Source organism: Lissotriton vulgaris, chromosome 9 (assembly GCF_964263255.1).
Source record: "Lissotriton vulgaris chromosome 9, aLisVul1.2, whole genome shotgun sequence".
Lineage (NCBI taxonomy): Eukaryota > Metazoa > Chordata > Amphibia > Caudata > Salamandridae > Lissotriton > Lissotriton vulgaris.
Window position 1 is genome coordinate 128,748,057 of NC_141697.1, and position 17,901 is coordinate 128,765,957.

General features: G+C 39.4%; 1 protein-coding gene across 11 annotated transcripts in view; it reads right to left on the reverse strand.

The window, feature by feature from the left end:
• SMOC1 (SPARC related modular calcium binding 1) overlaps nt 1-17,901 on the reverse strand; it is a 798,909-nt gene that overhangs the window by 678,849 nt on the left and 102,159 nt on the right. For all 11 annotated transcript variants that reach the window (XM_086937178.1, XM_086937176.1, XM_086937174.1 and 8 more), the window contains exon 2: nt 15,062-15,233. In XM_086937178.1, coding sequence (XP_086793304.1) covers nt 15,062-15,233 — 172 coding nt within the window. The remainder of the gene's footprint in view (nt 1-15,061; nt 15,234-17,901) is intronic.

Sequence of the window (17,901 nt, forward strand, 5' to 3'; positions counted from 1 at the left end):
ATTTCTATCTGTGATAATCATTTATGGATGCCCAGAACGATCTGTACAACTGCTTACCAAGAACACATACAGTTTGACAGTACATACTCAAGGGCTTCGTCTGACTCACATCTGGCGCTAGAATGATCGCCATGAATAACAGAAGCGGTCAAGATCCTTAGACACGTTTAAAGCAATCAATTGCTGTAGAAAGGCTGAACTTCAAGCCAAGCCTGGGATCACCTTCACACTGCCAGCATTTCCAAAGAACAGTGTTTATTCCTTTTCAGAATCTGCAGTGAGAAATGAAGGACTATGCAACAAAGCCATGGAACTAGTGCCTCTTTAAACCCAAATAACAGTTCGTCAAGAAACGCCCGTCTACAATGATGTAGCATCTGACTATACTAACATGTCAAGGGAACAAGCAGCTCCAGCGATTTCAAATAATCCGGATGCAATACCAACAATTGATAGAACTGCCTCTGGCTATTTCATCAACTTTGATACCTTTTCTGAGGATCCCAGTGAGCCTGAAACAACGCCAACAAACAAAACTTTCAAGGAACAAGTAACAGAACTTTTTCACCAGCTTACAAATACATACCTGGTATCACCATGGGCTGAACTTTAGATTGTGTTAGGTGTACCTTTTATCCTACTATGGCTCATTCTTGTTTTGAGTTTGGGAAAGCTGATAGATAGGAAATATAGTAAAATGGACACAGCAGGTAAGAACATCAATTTGCTCCTGAAGCCACACAATTCATCTCATCGTGAACAAAGAGACCTGTCATCAGTGAACATCGCAGCCGTTCCTCTACCTGGTGGAATAGCATGGGATAGAACTGATTATGACATGTATGGCCCGGTAGAGCTGCTGAAGATTCCACACCAATTTAAGGTTTCCTTGAGCGATTTTGTTTCACCGAATACATTTTCTGATGATTGGGACTTTGAAACTGTTAATAACATGATGGCAGACTTAGAAATGTCAGCAAAATTTGCAAAACATGAATACTTAGAAGGTTCATAAAATTATGAAGAAATGTATTGTTTTAATAATTTTGGTCATCATTATCTGCACAAATCTGCAAATCCTAGAAATGTATTAACTTATAATCAATGGGAACATTGTCCAACACCACCAAAAGGTAGCTCTAGAACATTCTATGGAAAATTTCCATACTTCTCAGGCTTCAATGTCACAAATCCAGAAACCTTTTACTTTAAAAATGTTAATTTGACAGGCATGAAAACTATGTTAACTTATACAAAGCAAATTTATTCTGCGGCCTTTTATGCTGAATTGTCCACATTAAGGTTTGACTTTTAAAAGGATAACATTGATACCAAAATTGTCAGGGGCACAAAAGACTGGCAGGTACAAGGTTTAGAAGCATTGTTCAGAGCCTGAATCATCCCAGAACAAATAATGTTCTTAAATGAAACTGTTCAACAGACATCTTGTTTGGCCTGGCTAAGATAAAAGATTTAAACAAACCGTCCAAACCTAAGCACACACCTGATAGTAATAGAACTACAGATGAGGAGATAGACGTAAATTATATTTTACAACAAAACAGAACTAATCCTGAATGGAAACAATGTGTAATCTGGCCCACAGACACGAATAACTGTCAAGATAGATTCCTGAACAAAACACAAGGGTTAACAATAACTAGGCCAGATCCAATATATGTCCAGAGACAACATCCAGGGATAATAATGACTTACAACGTAGGAAAACTGTGCCTTGAATGGCTACAAAAATCCACACTCCCAGAAATAAAACAACACTTAACTTTACTTAAAAAGGACATTGACTTACGAGAATTCCTACTCGGACCTCGCAAATCACGTCATAAACGTTTCATATACGCCGGTATTTACGCTGCTAATAATGAAGCATGAAAAGTCACACAAATGGAAACTGCAGAACAAATACGAGAAATTGATCGCATTAATTTAGAGAAAGCACTCTCTGTAGTTGACAATGGATTAACAACTCTGTCGTCCAGAATTTATTCTTTGGACAGCATCGTATCCTCTGCCATAGACATAATGGAACAAGACTTGCTAATGTTACAACATGGCCAGTCTCAATTATGGAAAATAAACGTAAGGAGTGCCTGACATTTGTTAGTACGTTCAGTACAATGTCTAACTCTGTCCAGAAAATGGTTCGCAAACACTGGACGATTCTGAATAGTACTGGTGCAAACCTTCCATTACCATTGTTTTCATTTAAAAGGGCACCCAGTCTTCGAGACACTCTTGTCCATACAAGACCCAGGACTACCAAGACTGACGGCTCAACAACCCTATGGAACCTTCCTCCAGTTTCTGGTCACTACCCCTATGGGTCTTGTAGTGTCTGTCCCCAGACTGAGAAAACCACTACAGTCGACATAGGGACTGGGAGGACATGGTTGCTCAAGAAGCACACCAATTGTAACACTGACAACGCTATCTACATGATAACGTGTCCCTGTTCCCTTAGATATGTTGGCTATACCACCCGCAAGATTAAAATAAGAATAGGGGAGCACAAAAGCACCATTAGGTGTCGCAAACAGGCTACCAAACTAACAACCCATTTTCTGGAGCGAGGACACACTGCTGATGAAATGAAATGGGTCATTCTAGAACGGCCATTTATTCCGTCTCACATCAGTGACGTGGCCAAATTTCTTTTCAGAAAGGAGCAGAAATGGATTTTTCTTTTGAAAAGTCACATGCAAGGTTTAAATGATGACATACCGTGGACATCGCTGTAATCCAACTAGTCCAGAGTCTTCGGCAACTGTCTTCTACATTGACTCATCCTGTTACCATCTTTGAGGTCATTCAAAATTCCATCTCAGACCACATTAAGTCAATGAGCGCCTGATACTTTACTCCACACATGTAGTTGTTTATTGTCAGTTCATAAAGTACAATTGTCAATACTTATAGTCATTAGGGGTATATGCACAGTTGCTTCCACTATGGCCCAATCTGTACACAAACACTTACTTTTTCCCAGTTGGCAATAGGGATTATAAGTGAGCACATATGATCCCCTTACATCTTTCATTAACTATATGTTTGTGCCTCTGATACGGCTGTCTGTTTGTCAACAGTAACGCTCCTCTTTCCTCTGTGGTGGTACACATCGGCAGTATGATCGCCATCGGATTAGTTTCAACATCGGCGCATGCGCAGTACACTCTGGCGCATGCGCGTATCGATGCACATGGCTCAGAGCCCGCGCATGCGCATTGCGGCCGAAGCGCCGTGCGCATGCGCGTTCACAGTTCACTGCTCACGCGTCGCACTACTAGATGCCTAGCGCATGCGCATTACAGCGCGGGCATCCTTTTAACAAAGCGGACGCGATGGCAAATAGAAACAGCTGCAGCTAGTTACCCAATCAACTAGGGTATAAAAATACATGCGCGCTGTGCGTCGGTACCTCCGTTCCTGCTCGGACGCCGGCATCGAGGTACCGACGGACAGGTAGGGTACCAGAACCTTCATTTTGATATCTCCATAGGGCGAGTCATTTTAGTACTAGCAAGAGTCCCTATAGGAGTGGCTCTGCCTATCTTTAGTCTTCAGCCATTTGCCCAATACTGGGTTACTGATAGTGTCAGTGCCTCTTTTAGTCATTTTTATCGCTAGACACAGTCCTCCATGGAGTGGCCTTGCCCTCCAACTTTGGTTAATTTATTCTTTGCAGAGTCTCATAGTCATTTTTCTTACACTTGGTTGAGTCTTTTTTCTGTTTAAAGCTAGGTTTTGTTAAGAATAATTTTGGAAATGGTAGCTATTATTGTTGCTAGTCCCTTTGCTATTTTTCAAAGGTACTTTCCTGTCCATTTCCCTCCTTAACTAGATCGGGGCCTCCCTTTTTCCCGAGTGGGTTCCGGGTGAGGTGAGGCGTACTCCCACATAATGCTGGGTAAGTTACCACATCCATTCCCATTTTTGTGATTTTTATACACTGATTAAAATATAGTTGTATAATTAGCGGGGAGAGATTATCTCCATCGCCCTGTTTGTGTGCTTAGCATCTTGTGCTTGTTTTCCCGAAATCTGTTGTGCACTACATGGTTTTTGATTCACGCTTATGTTTCTTCCTTAGGAGATACATAAAGTTCTGGACTTCCTACAGTATTCATCTGGGCTCAGAGGAACTGGTAGGATTTATCCAATGTACATTAGCGTGCATCACCAAATTTTATAATTTTGATTTGCAGTCGCAGTTTCCTAAATGGTCCTGAAGAAAGCTAAGACCAACAGTCAGTACAGCTGAAACATGTCGACCTTCACTCACGTTGCCCATATATAGTTATTATTTCAAACTATTCTGGCAAAATTTTAATCTTGACCCGAGTGCCATACTGATTAAAATTAATTTTGGCCCTTGGAGTCAATTTTACTTTCACGTTTTTCACTTTAATTTTTTGCACTGCACCCCATTAGCATCACCAGTGAAGTCCAGTGGTCTATATTTACACCATATTAATCCATCTCTGCACCATGACTAGGTGCACTGTTTGAGAATTGGATTGGTGACATCTCCCACATGACGACATTCCACCACATGGGTGGGCTGATGGGAATTTTCCTAACAGACCCGGGTTATCACTTCTAGTGCTACTAATGGTCTTGGGGCACTAGTTCAGTTGCGGCACACTTACAGGTTTCTGACCAGGCCAATTTTTTGTTTATTGACAGTCTCAATTATGTTCTATGATGCTGCTAGGCTGGACGTTACAAAACCTTCGTTCTGGCTATGTGCCTTGGAGTCTAATCAACACCACGTCATTGTTTACTGTATTTAACCTTACATATAAACAAATCTCTTTGGCACAGAGGGGAGCAGACTATACGGTGCTGAGCATAGAAAAACTGGAGAGATTACCATTGACAGTTTCTGAGAAACCAGCCGTTGAATGGATAATACATGGCAATATCACGATACCAGTGAAGATTTTCCAGTTTCAGTATTGCTTAAAACGCATACCAGTAGATTTGGGGCAACCCAATAAACCCTTGTAGGCTTGGGCAAAATGGATATTTGAGGTAAAGAGTAGCTACAAGGGATTTTGTTTGTGTGCTCTTTCCATTTCTCCTTTCTTTGTGTTTCATTGAATGCATTTTTTGAACAACGTCAGAATGTTTTAGTTATCCTATGGATACAAATGGGTCAAAATGGTTTATGAACCCCAGAAGTAGTATTTACTAAATTACATGTACTTAGTCAACAAACAAAATCCCTTGTAGCTACTCTTTACCTCAAATAAAACACATACCAGCAGGCCTGTATGAAAGGTTGGGTAAAAAGTACATAAAGTCGACCTGGGATTTACCATACACACACAAATGTTGGAGTGGGGAAAAGGAGGTATTTCTTAGTGGTAAAAATTGCAAAACCACATTAGGGGAACACTTCTATGTCAAGGCATTAATATACATGGAGCCTGTGAGGGTTCTTCAAACATCTTATAATGCCACCTGCAGGGTTCCCCGGCAGCAGTGATAGATCCAAATTTTAGGCAGCTTTCCAATGAAAGCTACATAATGCTGAATGATCACAGCTGTTGTGGAATGATGCCAGGGACAGCCTATCTCGTTACTGTGTCAGCCAAGGTCACTTGTTGTATGCAAGTACTGTTTCCAAAAACTAAGACAGAGAGGGAGTCGCCACTATGGCCTTCACTTAACATCTCTTCTATACAAATTGATACTTTAAGCAGAATGAAAGCCATTCTATTACAAAAAACTGTGCCACTGTCCTCATCCAGAGAGACGTATGATCTGCAAGTTGCAAGGTCCTCTGCGGAGATACATGCATTATCAACAAACTACCCCATACATTTCGCAGAAATGTTACGTCGTATCTTAAACATGTCCGATACCAGTGGCATTGTACATGTATTTAAGACGATTTTTTCGGGACTGTTAGCACCCTTTTGAAGCAGTCCTGGGCATTTTTCCTAACTTTGTGCACTGTGTTCGGCAGCCTGCCTCTCATCTTGGGACTCGTAGCAGGGATACTATTTTTATTCCTCCTGCTCCGTTATGGCAAGTCCAGTCACCAGCGATACCCAAATTATCATGGAGAATGCTCTTCTGGCAATGTAGTATCGTGAACGCATAACACAGATCCTTGGCTTGGCTCGTTTGAGATATCTGAATACCACGTGGTTCCTGTCATTCAGACCAATCTGGCAAGATTGCATCTTACCTGTTCTACGATGCCTGCTTTGTGGAGAGGAATGCGTGTTGGATATCTGTCTAACACTTCCATCAGATATGCCAACGGATGTCAACGCATTACTGGGTCGGGTAATGGCTCATGTATTGTGTTGCCCACAAAGGCTACCAATCCTGATTACGGCATTCATTGAGATCTCACCGGCAATTTCAGCTGTAGGTGTGATACAATGATAGTAGGTGGTTTTCGTCCCCTACAGTCAGGGAGTCTGACAGCGCAGTTTTTATCTAGAAAAATACACTACATTATCTTTCTTTTTGCATTAATTGTTATGACCCACACCCTAGCAACACTACTTCTTTTTTACTTATAGGTCCATTTTCGACCGACAATAGAGAGTAGGCCTTAGCCACCTCCTTCACCGAACTCACCTGGTCCTGAAGAAAGCCGTACCGACCCTCTGGGCGACAAAGGCTGAAGCATGTCGACCATCTTTGTACACAGGAGGATTGAATATGTATGAATCCTAATAATTCCTCTTACACGTATTCAACTGTATCCTCTATTGCCAATTCAATCCCGACTAATAAAATTATCTCTTTCCCGGCAAGATTGGATTGCTTTTAAGTAGAGCACTGTCACCTCACCAAAAATCACTGATCACTACTGTTTTAACCTAGGGTGTTCTCCTCCGGGTGGAGGGTGCATACCAACTGACCCCGTGATTCTGCACAGACGTGTGAACGAAGGCGGAGAATCAAGATACACCGCCAATACCACCATGATTGCACGTGTATGAGGGTCTTTTAAACAAGGGTCATTCTAGTTAGAACTGTACCCAGGTTACACAGGACAAGTGATCCCCCCTCCCTCTTTTTGATTAACAGTAACTGAAGCCAAGGAACTTGGTGGGATCACGGATTTTCCTTCTCCCCCTCTTTGATCACTAGGTGTGATACAATGACCACCAGGCACACAGGTACCATCAACTGCGAACATTGCTAATGCGACTGATGCTGACGGCGATGCTTCTCATCTGTGTACGATTGATCTACTTAATGAAGTGGTTCAACTTTCATCTACTGTGGTAGACTATTTCTTTGCCACCCTAGACAAATAATTGTTTTCTCTTGACACCGAGAATAACTTTTGAAGTTAGCACACAGCTTTCTTTCAACTCTGAAATTCGACCTTCAGTTTTTCATAACAAATCTTCTAACTTTGGGACTCTTTTTTTTAACGAAATATTTTGGCCTTTTTCCAAACACAATGAACTTTGGCACAAAGCAATCTGCTTAAAGTAGAACTATTCTTAGAGAACAAGAATTTGTTGAATACTTCCTAGAAACAATATTGACCTAATTTACATACCAAGACAGTTTGTCTATTCTGCTATGGGATGGTCTCGACTTTTCTTCTGTAAATAAGAGCCATTCATAAATGTAATTTCGTGATTCATTCGGTTAGCATTTCCAATATGATATTATGTTCTTACGATGACATCATTGCCTTTTAATGCGTTAAGTACAAATGCTCATTTTTCTTTCTTTGTGTACAACCATTTCAAAATGCATTTTGTATGTATCTTGGGGTGGGATTGAAAAACACATGCTCTAGAATATGTTTTAGTGCTTGAACTTAGTTGAACATGATAAACGTGGAGTGGGTGTTGTATTGCATTTTAGGACCCTACTGTAATTTTCCCGAATCATGCCCTTATATAGGTATAAATCACCATATCCTTATATAGGCATAGAAATCATAACCATATTTAGACATAGCTCATGCAGTCCAAATACGGCAGGGCCACTTCCACTAGTTCTGAAAATCCACAACGATTTCTTGGAAAACTCTGCTTCAGCAGCTAGGGACTTCCCCTTGCTCGAATACTGTCTTTTCCAAGAACTCATGGAGTTTTCAAAGAACTGAGACTCTTTGATGACGTTATTATGTCCACCTTTACGTCAAACTCGGCACCTCCAAGGTATAAATATGCCCACACTTGCCATAGCAGGCACACGGTGGTTTGGAGCAGTTCGACTATCTACTTGCCCGACGCATCCTGGTACAGCAATTGCCGAAGGAAGCCGACCCTCCAGCAGACACACAGAGAGAGACGCTGTCGTTTCTCTTGCCGAGAAATCCAGCTCCAGTGTTTCCAAGCTACCCTTGCGGGTTGTTGGGAAATCGAGTCCTGAGCCTGACCTTCTTCATTCTAAACCAAGGTACGGAGCTGATTAGACCCTTAGAGAAATCTTGGATAGATTCTTGGCAAAGAATACTAAATTTATGCTACACCTCACTTACTTCTTCCCTCGTACTAGACTTAGGTTAGGTACATCGGTGTAGGTGTATTTTAGAAGCACCAGTTGAGTACTTTTTAGCCTCTGTTATTTATATATGTATTTATCTATGGTCTAGGAGCCATACAATGCTTTTACAGTATTATTTTATTCTACTCTTTTTACTGTACGCATTATACTTTGCAACCAGTATTACGATTGTAGCAGTTCATTTCTTCTGCTTGAGAAAGAAGACTGTTCAATAAATACTTTTATTGACAACGCCTGTCTATCTATTTCTCTGCACCTCTGGTAAAATATCTATCTATTGTTTCCACGACTCTGAAGATCAGTTTTATCTTGGGGAAACAAAGTTGTCATGTTTATGCGGTTGTCAGAAACTAAATCCCTTCTTGTGAACTCGAGAAAGTTTCTAGTGACCTCTGAGCTAGCTGGCACTCACAATTAAGTCTAATATACTCGTAGAGACCTAGAAGACATAAGTCCTACGTCACATCTATTGGATATGTTATTCCAATGCGCAGAGCCTATTGGGAATATAGGAACTACACTACAGTTTGTTTCCAGGTAATTGGGTTTTTGCTCATGATTGCAACCTCAATCTGGACATTACTGACTTATAACCAAATTTTGAGGACAATGGTAGGTGATCTAGCAATCTTGACTTGATAAAATCTAAGCACGGCGCTGTGTTGTTGGAAATTGTAGCTTCTAACAATTTATGTAATGCCTCACTACATTTTTCTAACCCTGGCATCATTCCCACCTTTGAGGCCAGGGTTTGCCACAGTACAGTTTTGTATTTCATATTCTAAAAAATGACATGATTAGCCATCAATTCGAAGCCCATCCTCTAAGCGACCATAACCATTGTATTCTACAGCTTCTTGGCTTTCCTAGTTCACAGGATACTGCGACACATTTATCTCCTGTCAATGTGGTGGATCAAGAGAGACATATTAAATGGACTTCAGTTAATCCTGTTGAAATCATTCAATTGTAAATGGTAAATTTCCTAAGATTGTGCACTATTTTAGAAGAGCCAAAAAGTAGTGGCAGTATTTTGGATGCGCTTCACACTATTTCTATCTGTGATAATCATTTATGGATGCCCAGAACGATCTGTACAACTGCTTACCAAGAACACATACAGTTTGACAGTACATACTCAAGGGCTTCGTCTGACTCACATCTGGCGCTAGAATGATCGCCATGAATAACAGAAGCGGTCAAGATCCTTAGACACGTTTAAAGCAATCAATTGCTGTAGAAAGGCTGAACTTCAAGCCAAGCCTGGGATCACCTTCACACTGCCAGCATTTCCAAAGAACAGTGTTTATTCTGGAGAGTTGTTAATAGCCCTGTGTTTGAGGATGGTCCATCTGGCAAACTAGACGTAGATACATCTTCCTGTAATTTGGTACCCCATTTTATTCATATATATATATATATATATATATATAACATGTCTATTCAGACTTCAGATTCCTATATTATGTTGTTTGACAAGAGTTTTGTTTTTATGTTGGATGATGTAGTGGAAGCCTACGAAGCATGCCCCTCTGGGATGGCCTCAGGACCACCCAGGATTCCTATTGATCTATTCAAACATGATTTAGATCTCTGGGGCCCCCTTGTAACCAATGTATTGAAAGTAGCAAGTAATAAGTTCGGCAACACAACCCCATTTCAATTTATAAAAATAGAGAACATTTTAATGAACAAAAAATAGCAAATAGCCAACATTTCCAGAAAAGGGAGCTAGAGATATCGATTACATTTAAAACATTTAAAAATGCCAAAAAGCGCAAAGCACCGATCGTTGGCAAATGGTTGCAGTAAATCTGCGCAGGGCTAGGATTTAAGGCCAACTTTGATGGAGCGCGGGTCAGATGCACAGGTCAGATTGCCCCGGTCAAAGAGTTACTTTCAAGTGTAATTGAAGTTACACTTCAATTTTTGAGAAGGTAGAGTCCTCAGCGGGGCAAGGCTGCATGCTGGATTTGAAGACAGATTTGTTGACAAAGGAAGGAAAAGTTCAGAGCGGTAAAAGTCCAGAGCACCTGCACAGAAGTCATCAACATTTATTGGATGCTGCTCAGCATCAGGCCCAATGAAACTGTCTACCTTCTGTAAGTTGTGTTTTTCCCAGTGGGGCAAAGGTGGCAGGCTGTAGCATAAAAGGGTTGTCGAATGCCGGTAGGCATTGGTCCAGCTGAATCAGATTTGCTGCTGTTGCAAAGTCAAGCCCATTGGCGATGTACCCTTGGTGACAGCCGAATTAAACTTGCAATCTACTTCTTTGTCCTGGGTACAAGTGAAAGCAGGACCAGCCCACCACTCTTACAAGAAGGGCACAGGGGAAGAAGGGTTTTGCCCTTCTTCCCCTGTGCAGAGCTACTGTGCCCATCCTATAGGTGAGGCCAGAGAAATTAGCAATTCCTCCTCTGGAACCACTTAAATCAGTTCTGCGGGCTGCCACTCTCCTACTTGTATTGGAGCCCTGCTCCCCAGAAAAGACAAAAGATGGGGAAGGCCCAGGTGTGAGCTAAATCTGACTGTGATAGACTACATTTTGTACCATATACTATGTACTTATATTCAAGTTAAATATGACAATTAGGAATATAGCTCATTTCAACATGGTTTAGGGTTCAGAGCACATGCACTGGGACCAGGTTAGTCAAAATAACAGCAGCATTAGTCAAACAAATATGTGGGTGATCATGCAAGAATATTAATTTTCCTACATATCATTTATGGAAAACCTTAACTTAAAACCTAGTTTATCTAAGACACATATAATGGCCATTCCAAGAATGTATTTATGGAATACAATTGGGTAAGGCCAGTACTTTTAAATACCAGGGAATCCTTTTGACTAAGTAGATTAATGGGTTCCGTTATTGCAAGTATGTAGTTTACAGCTAGCACAAGCTGTTGTATAGAGCTAGGCAATGGGGGCCATGACTCAAATGATGTAGTGAAGTATGGATGAGTAAAATTCAGTTTGTAGGTGGTGCAATATAGGTCATACATACTTTCAATGTACAAAGCTTTAAAATCGTAAAAGATTGTTTATTACCACATATAGGGCTAGATGTAGGTAAATAGTATTTACCATTCGTAAATACCAAATGTTACCGATTCGGTATTTATGAATCGGTAAATGCTATGTAGCTAAAAATTCGGTAAAAATGACCAAATCGTTATGATTCGGTATTTACCGAATCGGTATTTACCGATTCGGTAATTGCCATTCATTCCTATGGGCCTGGAGGGCCATAGGAATGAACGTCAATTACCAATTGGTAAATACCGATTAGGTAAAAAGGGAAAACATTGAAGTGTGGCAGGGTGTCACTTTGACACCCTGTTGCACCCCTCAATTGTTTATAGGTGCACATGTTGCAGACATACATTCCCTAAGGGCATGTATGTCTGCAACATGGCACTGAAGCAATTTGCATTAAATTGCTTTTTGGAGGGTTTTCGTTATTTACCACCAACTTGTAGTTGGTGGTAAATAACGAATCCTAACATGGGATAAGCACTCATTTAAGTGCTCTCTACATTAGGAATTCGGTAATTTACCAAATCTGTATTTAAGAAATCGGAAATTTACAGATTCCTTAAATTACCGATTCGGTAAATTACCGAATCCTTAATTTCGGCCCCCTACATAAGAAAAGCCTATTACTGGTTGGTAATGGCTGAAATTCGTTAATTTCGGCCGTTACCGACCGGTAATGGGCCACCTACATATGGCCAATAGAATCATCTTAAAGTTAATAGCAAAGCCATGCCAATGGCTAGGTATTACCCTCTGGGTATGTAGCGCGCTATATAAATTAATTGAATTGAATTGAATTGAATTGAATATATATTACTGATAACTGTTCAATGAAGAAATCTGGCACAATGAAATATTACTGACATAGCTACAGACCAACGTCAGCAAGAATTAAAATGATAGAAAAAATAGATATGCTTCAGGGCAGTGCTGTGCCAGTCTACATGCTAAAAGTGGTTAAAGAACTTGGTTAAAGAACTTGCTATGTGTGAGAGATTTGCTTAATTTGCCCCTTTTCTACTGAGGAGTTCGGAAACATAAATACCAATCTCCAATTTGAAGTCAAGATAAAAGGTTTAACAGAAAAACATATCAAGGTGAGCATCTTGATGGAGAAGGGTGCGCATATCATGTCTGTTTTTTAGTATAACAAAACAGAAACAGAAAGTAGACATTACAAGCCCACAACCCACTGCATTGAGAAAAGTTGCGGGGCATAAGAGAATTGAGGCAAACCAGCTCAAAGACTCAAAATAGTAAATGGAAAAAGAAGGGCAAACAGTAGAGGTAAGGGTGAATAGATATATGAATGGGATTAATCAAAGTGAGGCACAAGCGGTCTATCCCCAAATAAGTGAAAAAAAGCCAAACAGATTCAATCAGTGACAATAGCCTACCACTAAAAGCATAAAGTACCTTATATTGAAACACAAAGTCAGGTTACTTATTGAATTACAGGGGTTTAAGATTTGTCGTATAATTTAAGCTGATGTTTTTCAGGAAATGTAATAGGTTTTAGACATTCAAATCAGAATCCAGCTAGATGATTTTCACGACAACCATGAGTCAACCTTAACCAAGGTAAGCAGTGACCAAGTTACTTTTACTAGTTGACTTTGTCTGCTCTGTTTAATGCTAGGGAGACTTACACTTTTGCTCTTGTGCACAGTACAACCATCCATGGTTTCATTCACAAATGTCATTACATAAACACAAAACTTGGTGTGTTTCCCAAGTACCGAATCTATGAATACCTCTAGGTTATTACAGTCCCAGTTCGCAAACCATGATTCATCAGAACTGTATGATTTGTTTGACCATATGTCACTTACTGAAGTGATAAATGTGCCAGTACAGAGGCGGTAGGTAAGTGTGTACTACCTCCCTCCCAATAACTTGGAAGTATTTCCACAACTATGTTAGAATGGCGGAGAAAAATCATCCATGACCCGCAGAATTTTCCATTACTTCTAATATTATAAATCTTATAGTAAATGCGTTGTGTATTAGTGCTTAATGCAGGTACTTTATAATATTCCCCAAAACAACAGTAATCATTTTATCACCAATAGAAAGAACTGAAGACACAATGAACTAAACTATTTTTGAACCTGTACCATTCATTTCAGCACAGATCTCTCCAATAGGCACGTAAAGACACTGAACTATCTCACAATGTACTAATAATCTGAAGCTGAACTAGACTGTTGTGTTATGATTAACAAAAGATGTCTGCTCACCTAGGAAACTGTTTGTACCACAACCACAAGGAGTGTCTGGTATCGACCCATTATAATACTCAAATGATATTCGTACATCATAGAGACCACTAACTCAATGACCGTTACTATCACTAAGATAAAGTAAAACAATGAACAAACAACTGTGAAGGTAAAAGTAAAAATATTTTAAAGGATTACATTTTTTTAATTCAAATAAAAATAAATTAACAAGGGAAGCTCAGGGGGATTTACTCCCCATAGATTTGTTATTACACTAACAAATCTTTTACAGGGATTAGTTACTTAGAAATATACACAAAAAGAGACAGCTGAAGACTTATTTGTCCTAAGTTTGTAAAGATTAAAAGGATGTCTGTTTTTTCTCTTTGTCTCCTTTTCCTCTCAAGCGTAGGATATACAAAGTGCCTGGATAGCTTTTGCTGGGGTTAATGATGCACTACAAAAAATGTATATTCATTCATTCCTCATTCATTCAGTTAGCTTTAGAATTAAATTAAGAATGATACATTAAGTATTGTAAATTAACATTTTTACAGGGTAGGTTTACTATTGTGGTAGGGTAAGACTAAAACATTAACATTCATTTAATTAAAATTAATTAACAGTTTGTTATCTGGGTTTTAAATAGCTGAGATATAGTAGGCACCATTCAAACAATTATGGTAATTATCAGAGTCAAATTATTTATAATAATTACATCAAAAAACATGATGGAGCCAAATTACAAAATCATTTATGAGTACGGAAAGTAGTACTACAAAAGTACTGTAGTATGCTTTTGTGAATCCGCCCCAAAATGTCCTACACAGAAAAAGGTGCAAAAATTAATTTCTATTTGTACTAACTATATATGAATGCTCTCTGAATAGTCAGACTGTAGATATTTTGGGGGCAATTCACAAAGGAATGTAAAAGTATGAAAGAGAGTACTACTGCACTCATACTATGTATTCTAAAATACCTTTCATCAATATCCTCAACATGTACAATAAGTGTTACAATTAAATTACAAAATTAACAAAACTAATTTTAAATAAATATTTAAATAAAGAAAGTTGAGGCAGGTGTACAATTGGGGTAATGGTAAACACACTTTAAATTTACCTTGACAATATAGTGGTCATCGATATATTATAGGTCTTTGTAGTTCAAGTAGATCTAGTAACATGTAACCAGTGCACTATACATGTTAGAACAGTCTATTATGTCTGAATTCACGTTGTGTTGCAGAAGACAAATCCAGCATGATCCCTACCTTTGCAGCTGCCACGATGAATCACATTGAGGCTTGCATCCCTGCACTTGGCATGCTGATAGTCACATATTGATTCGTAGGTCCGACCATCGGAGGCACAAACTGGTTTCAACTGAGATCTGGAGCAGTGAGGATTGCACTGGTGGTCTCTCTCGCGGTCACCTATTAAAAACTGGAAAAACAAGAAAAGAAAATACATTTTTAACATTACCACAAGTAAATTGAAAGTTTTTAAGCGCCATACAATAGCAGTGAGAATGGTTTTCAAAGTTTGCAGAACTAATAAGTTAGCTCTGAGGGGCCTAGTGCGATCTTGGTCGGAAAGCCTCAAACCATAGGTCGTCGGTTTCAATTCCGACTGCCTAATTACAATGTAGGTGGTCAGGGATGAACACAAGCTCCCATAGGGAAAGATTTGTTGATCGCATTTTAATTCTGCGGTAGGTCCCAATTCCACAATGATGTCGGTCGGAGGCAACCCCAACTGATTTCATTATTGGGCCCTTAGTTTCTTTCAATCTATGAGGACCAGGCATCCGCAGAAAGGGCTTGAGTAATAAAGATTTTTTTTGCTGTGAGTAGATGTGTTGTGCTCCTATTGTTGATGTGAACTGCTAAAGAATTTACCTCGATAATATTTACACATCAATTTCCAGTTGTGAAACTTTGTTACTTAAAGGACTAATTCATACGAGACGTTCCTTAACACAAATAAAACAGGACTATCCAGGTTTGATTCGCTAAGCTATGTGAAGTATGTTTTACTCAGGTCTTAGGTGTGACTACTCATAAATTTCTAGGTGTAAAATTTACAGAAAAAATTGATTTATCCTGGTATTACTCCTGGAAACTATTAAGTAAATTAGGCAAAGTGTGTGCTAAGACATAACTACTCACTCAGAAATTATTTCTGAATCAGGAATGGAAATTCAGAAGTAATTTAAATATTGGAGTAAAACACAACTACTTAAAGAAAAGGTTTAGTTAAGTGAACTCAAATGGCATCTAGATTTTTTCTCTCGCTGTAACATAAATTTATTGAGCTCAGAAAAACTGTCCTTTAACATGCAAATTTTATCAAACAAAGGGCCTGATTAAGAGAAATATGGTAAAATAAAATCTGCACCAAAAGCTTAGCCTTTCAGTTTAAAATGCAGTATTTGGTGGCCATTTACCCAGGGAGATACCTCAGTTTCTGCCATTGCTCTTCTAAGGTACACTTAAGATGGGAGCTGATCAGTGCCCATCTGTAAAAGCTAATACGCCACCATGTTAGCACTTTGACAGATCACCATGTGAGTACATGCTGATAAACACTGCATGTGAGGGGGACTGGAGTTACAAGCAGAGACAATGCACCCCCAAACTGAAAAATAAATGTTGGTGGGAGTGAACTTTGGTTGGTAATTCTTTAATTCCTTTGGCGAGAACTCACAATGTTATGGATTTACACTGCTAGTGTGGTAGAAGATGTAAATCTGCCATATCTCTCTGAGCATTCTCTACCCAAGGAGTTACCATGGCCACGGAACTGCGTTGAAGATAATTCCACACCAAGAAAGTCCTCCAACATAGGATTTACCTTCACCTTACCAGCCCCCTCTGATTTAGGCTCTACAACAGGAGGACTTTGTATTGCCATCCAATTGAAAATTAATCTCTAGACATTGTTTATGAACATATGCTTGATTAATAAATTATACAAATGGGCAGAATAGGGTTCCCCTTTTGAAGTTGATACATTTGATTTAACTACAAATTATGTTCCTCATTAGAGCTGTACCAACTCTGATACACAGTAAATTCGTTTAGACTTCTGTAAGAAATTGTGTTATTAGTTGAGAAAGATGTTAGTTCCTACCAAGTAATAAGCCAGAAACCGGTCCCAGGAAGCTTGTTTCCTTTCCAGTTAAAGAATTGGCTTGGTAGTTTGGTCTGCCCTGTTCCCATGATGCACTGGGCCAGGGACAGACTAATTTGCATGTAGCCAGGTTCTGAGCTGGGATGGTGCAGTGAGCTAAAAAACGGTGATGGATCAAGCCCTGATCTGTTGACTGGGTAGGAGTGTTCTGCTTAATTCAGATACTCTGTCCATCACCACCCCCTTTTTCTGAATCGAAGTAATAAGTCTGCACATTTCTTTTTACTGGGAACCACGAACACCATGGTAGCACTAGGATCTCTCAGGGTAGTGAAGCAGAGAATTCCAAGACCTACTCAGGGGAGGTAGTGTGGGGGCAAAACTCAGATAGCTGGTATGCAAAAACAACTCTCAATAAATTAATGTCCACTCAGTGCTTTTTCCTTTTGAAAAGAAAAAGTAATTTTCTTTACAGACACACACACTACTAAACACTATGCTTTTAAATGCAAATATGTATAATTAGATAGATGGCTATACCTTTGATGACACCCTCATACACACCTAATGAGTCCTGAATCCATTAATCACAATATCACCTAACGGTACCAGACACAATATCATAATATATGGGTGTCATTATCAATAAGGCAGGCCCATAGGCTTTGTCAGGGTGTCACCATGCTGTAAAAGCAGTACCATGTTATACTTCACCATTGCAACATCATTAAAACCAATAGGAACAGTACCAATATGTAATGTAATACATGAAATAGCCCTCCACTGAAGGCCATTGTGTTAGTAGTACCTAAAGCCAATAGCATTCATTATACTGTAAAATAACCCCTTGCATTGACAACCATTACCATGTCAATAAAACTTTATACCACACACGTAAAAGCAGTAACATGTTATACTTTACTATTGCAACATCATTGAAATCAATGGGAACACTATCAATAACACTACCAATAAGTAA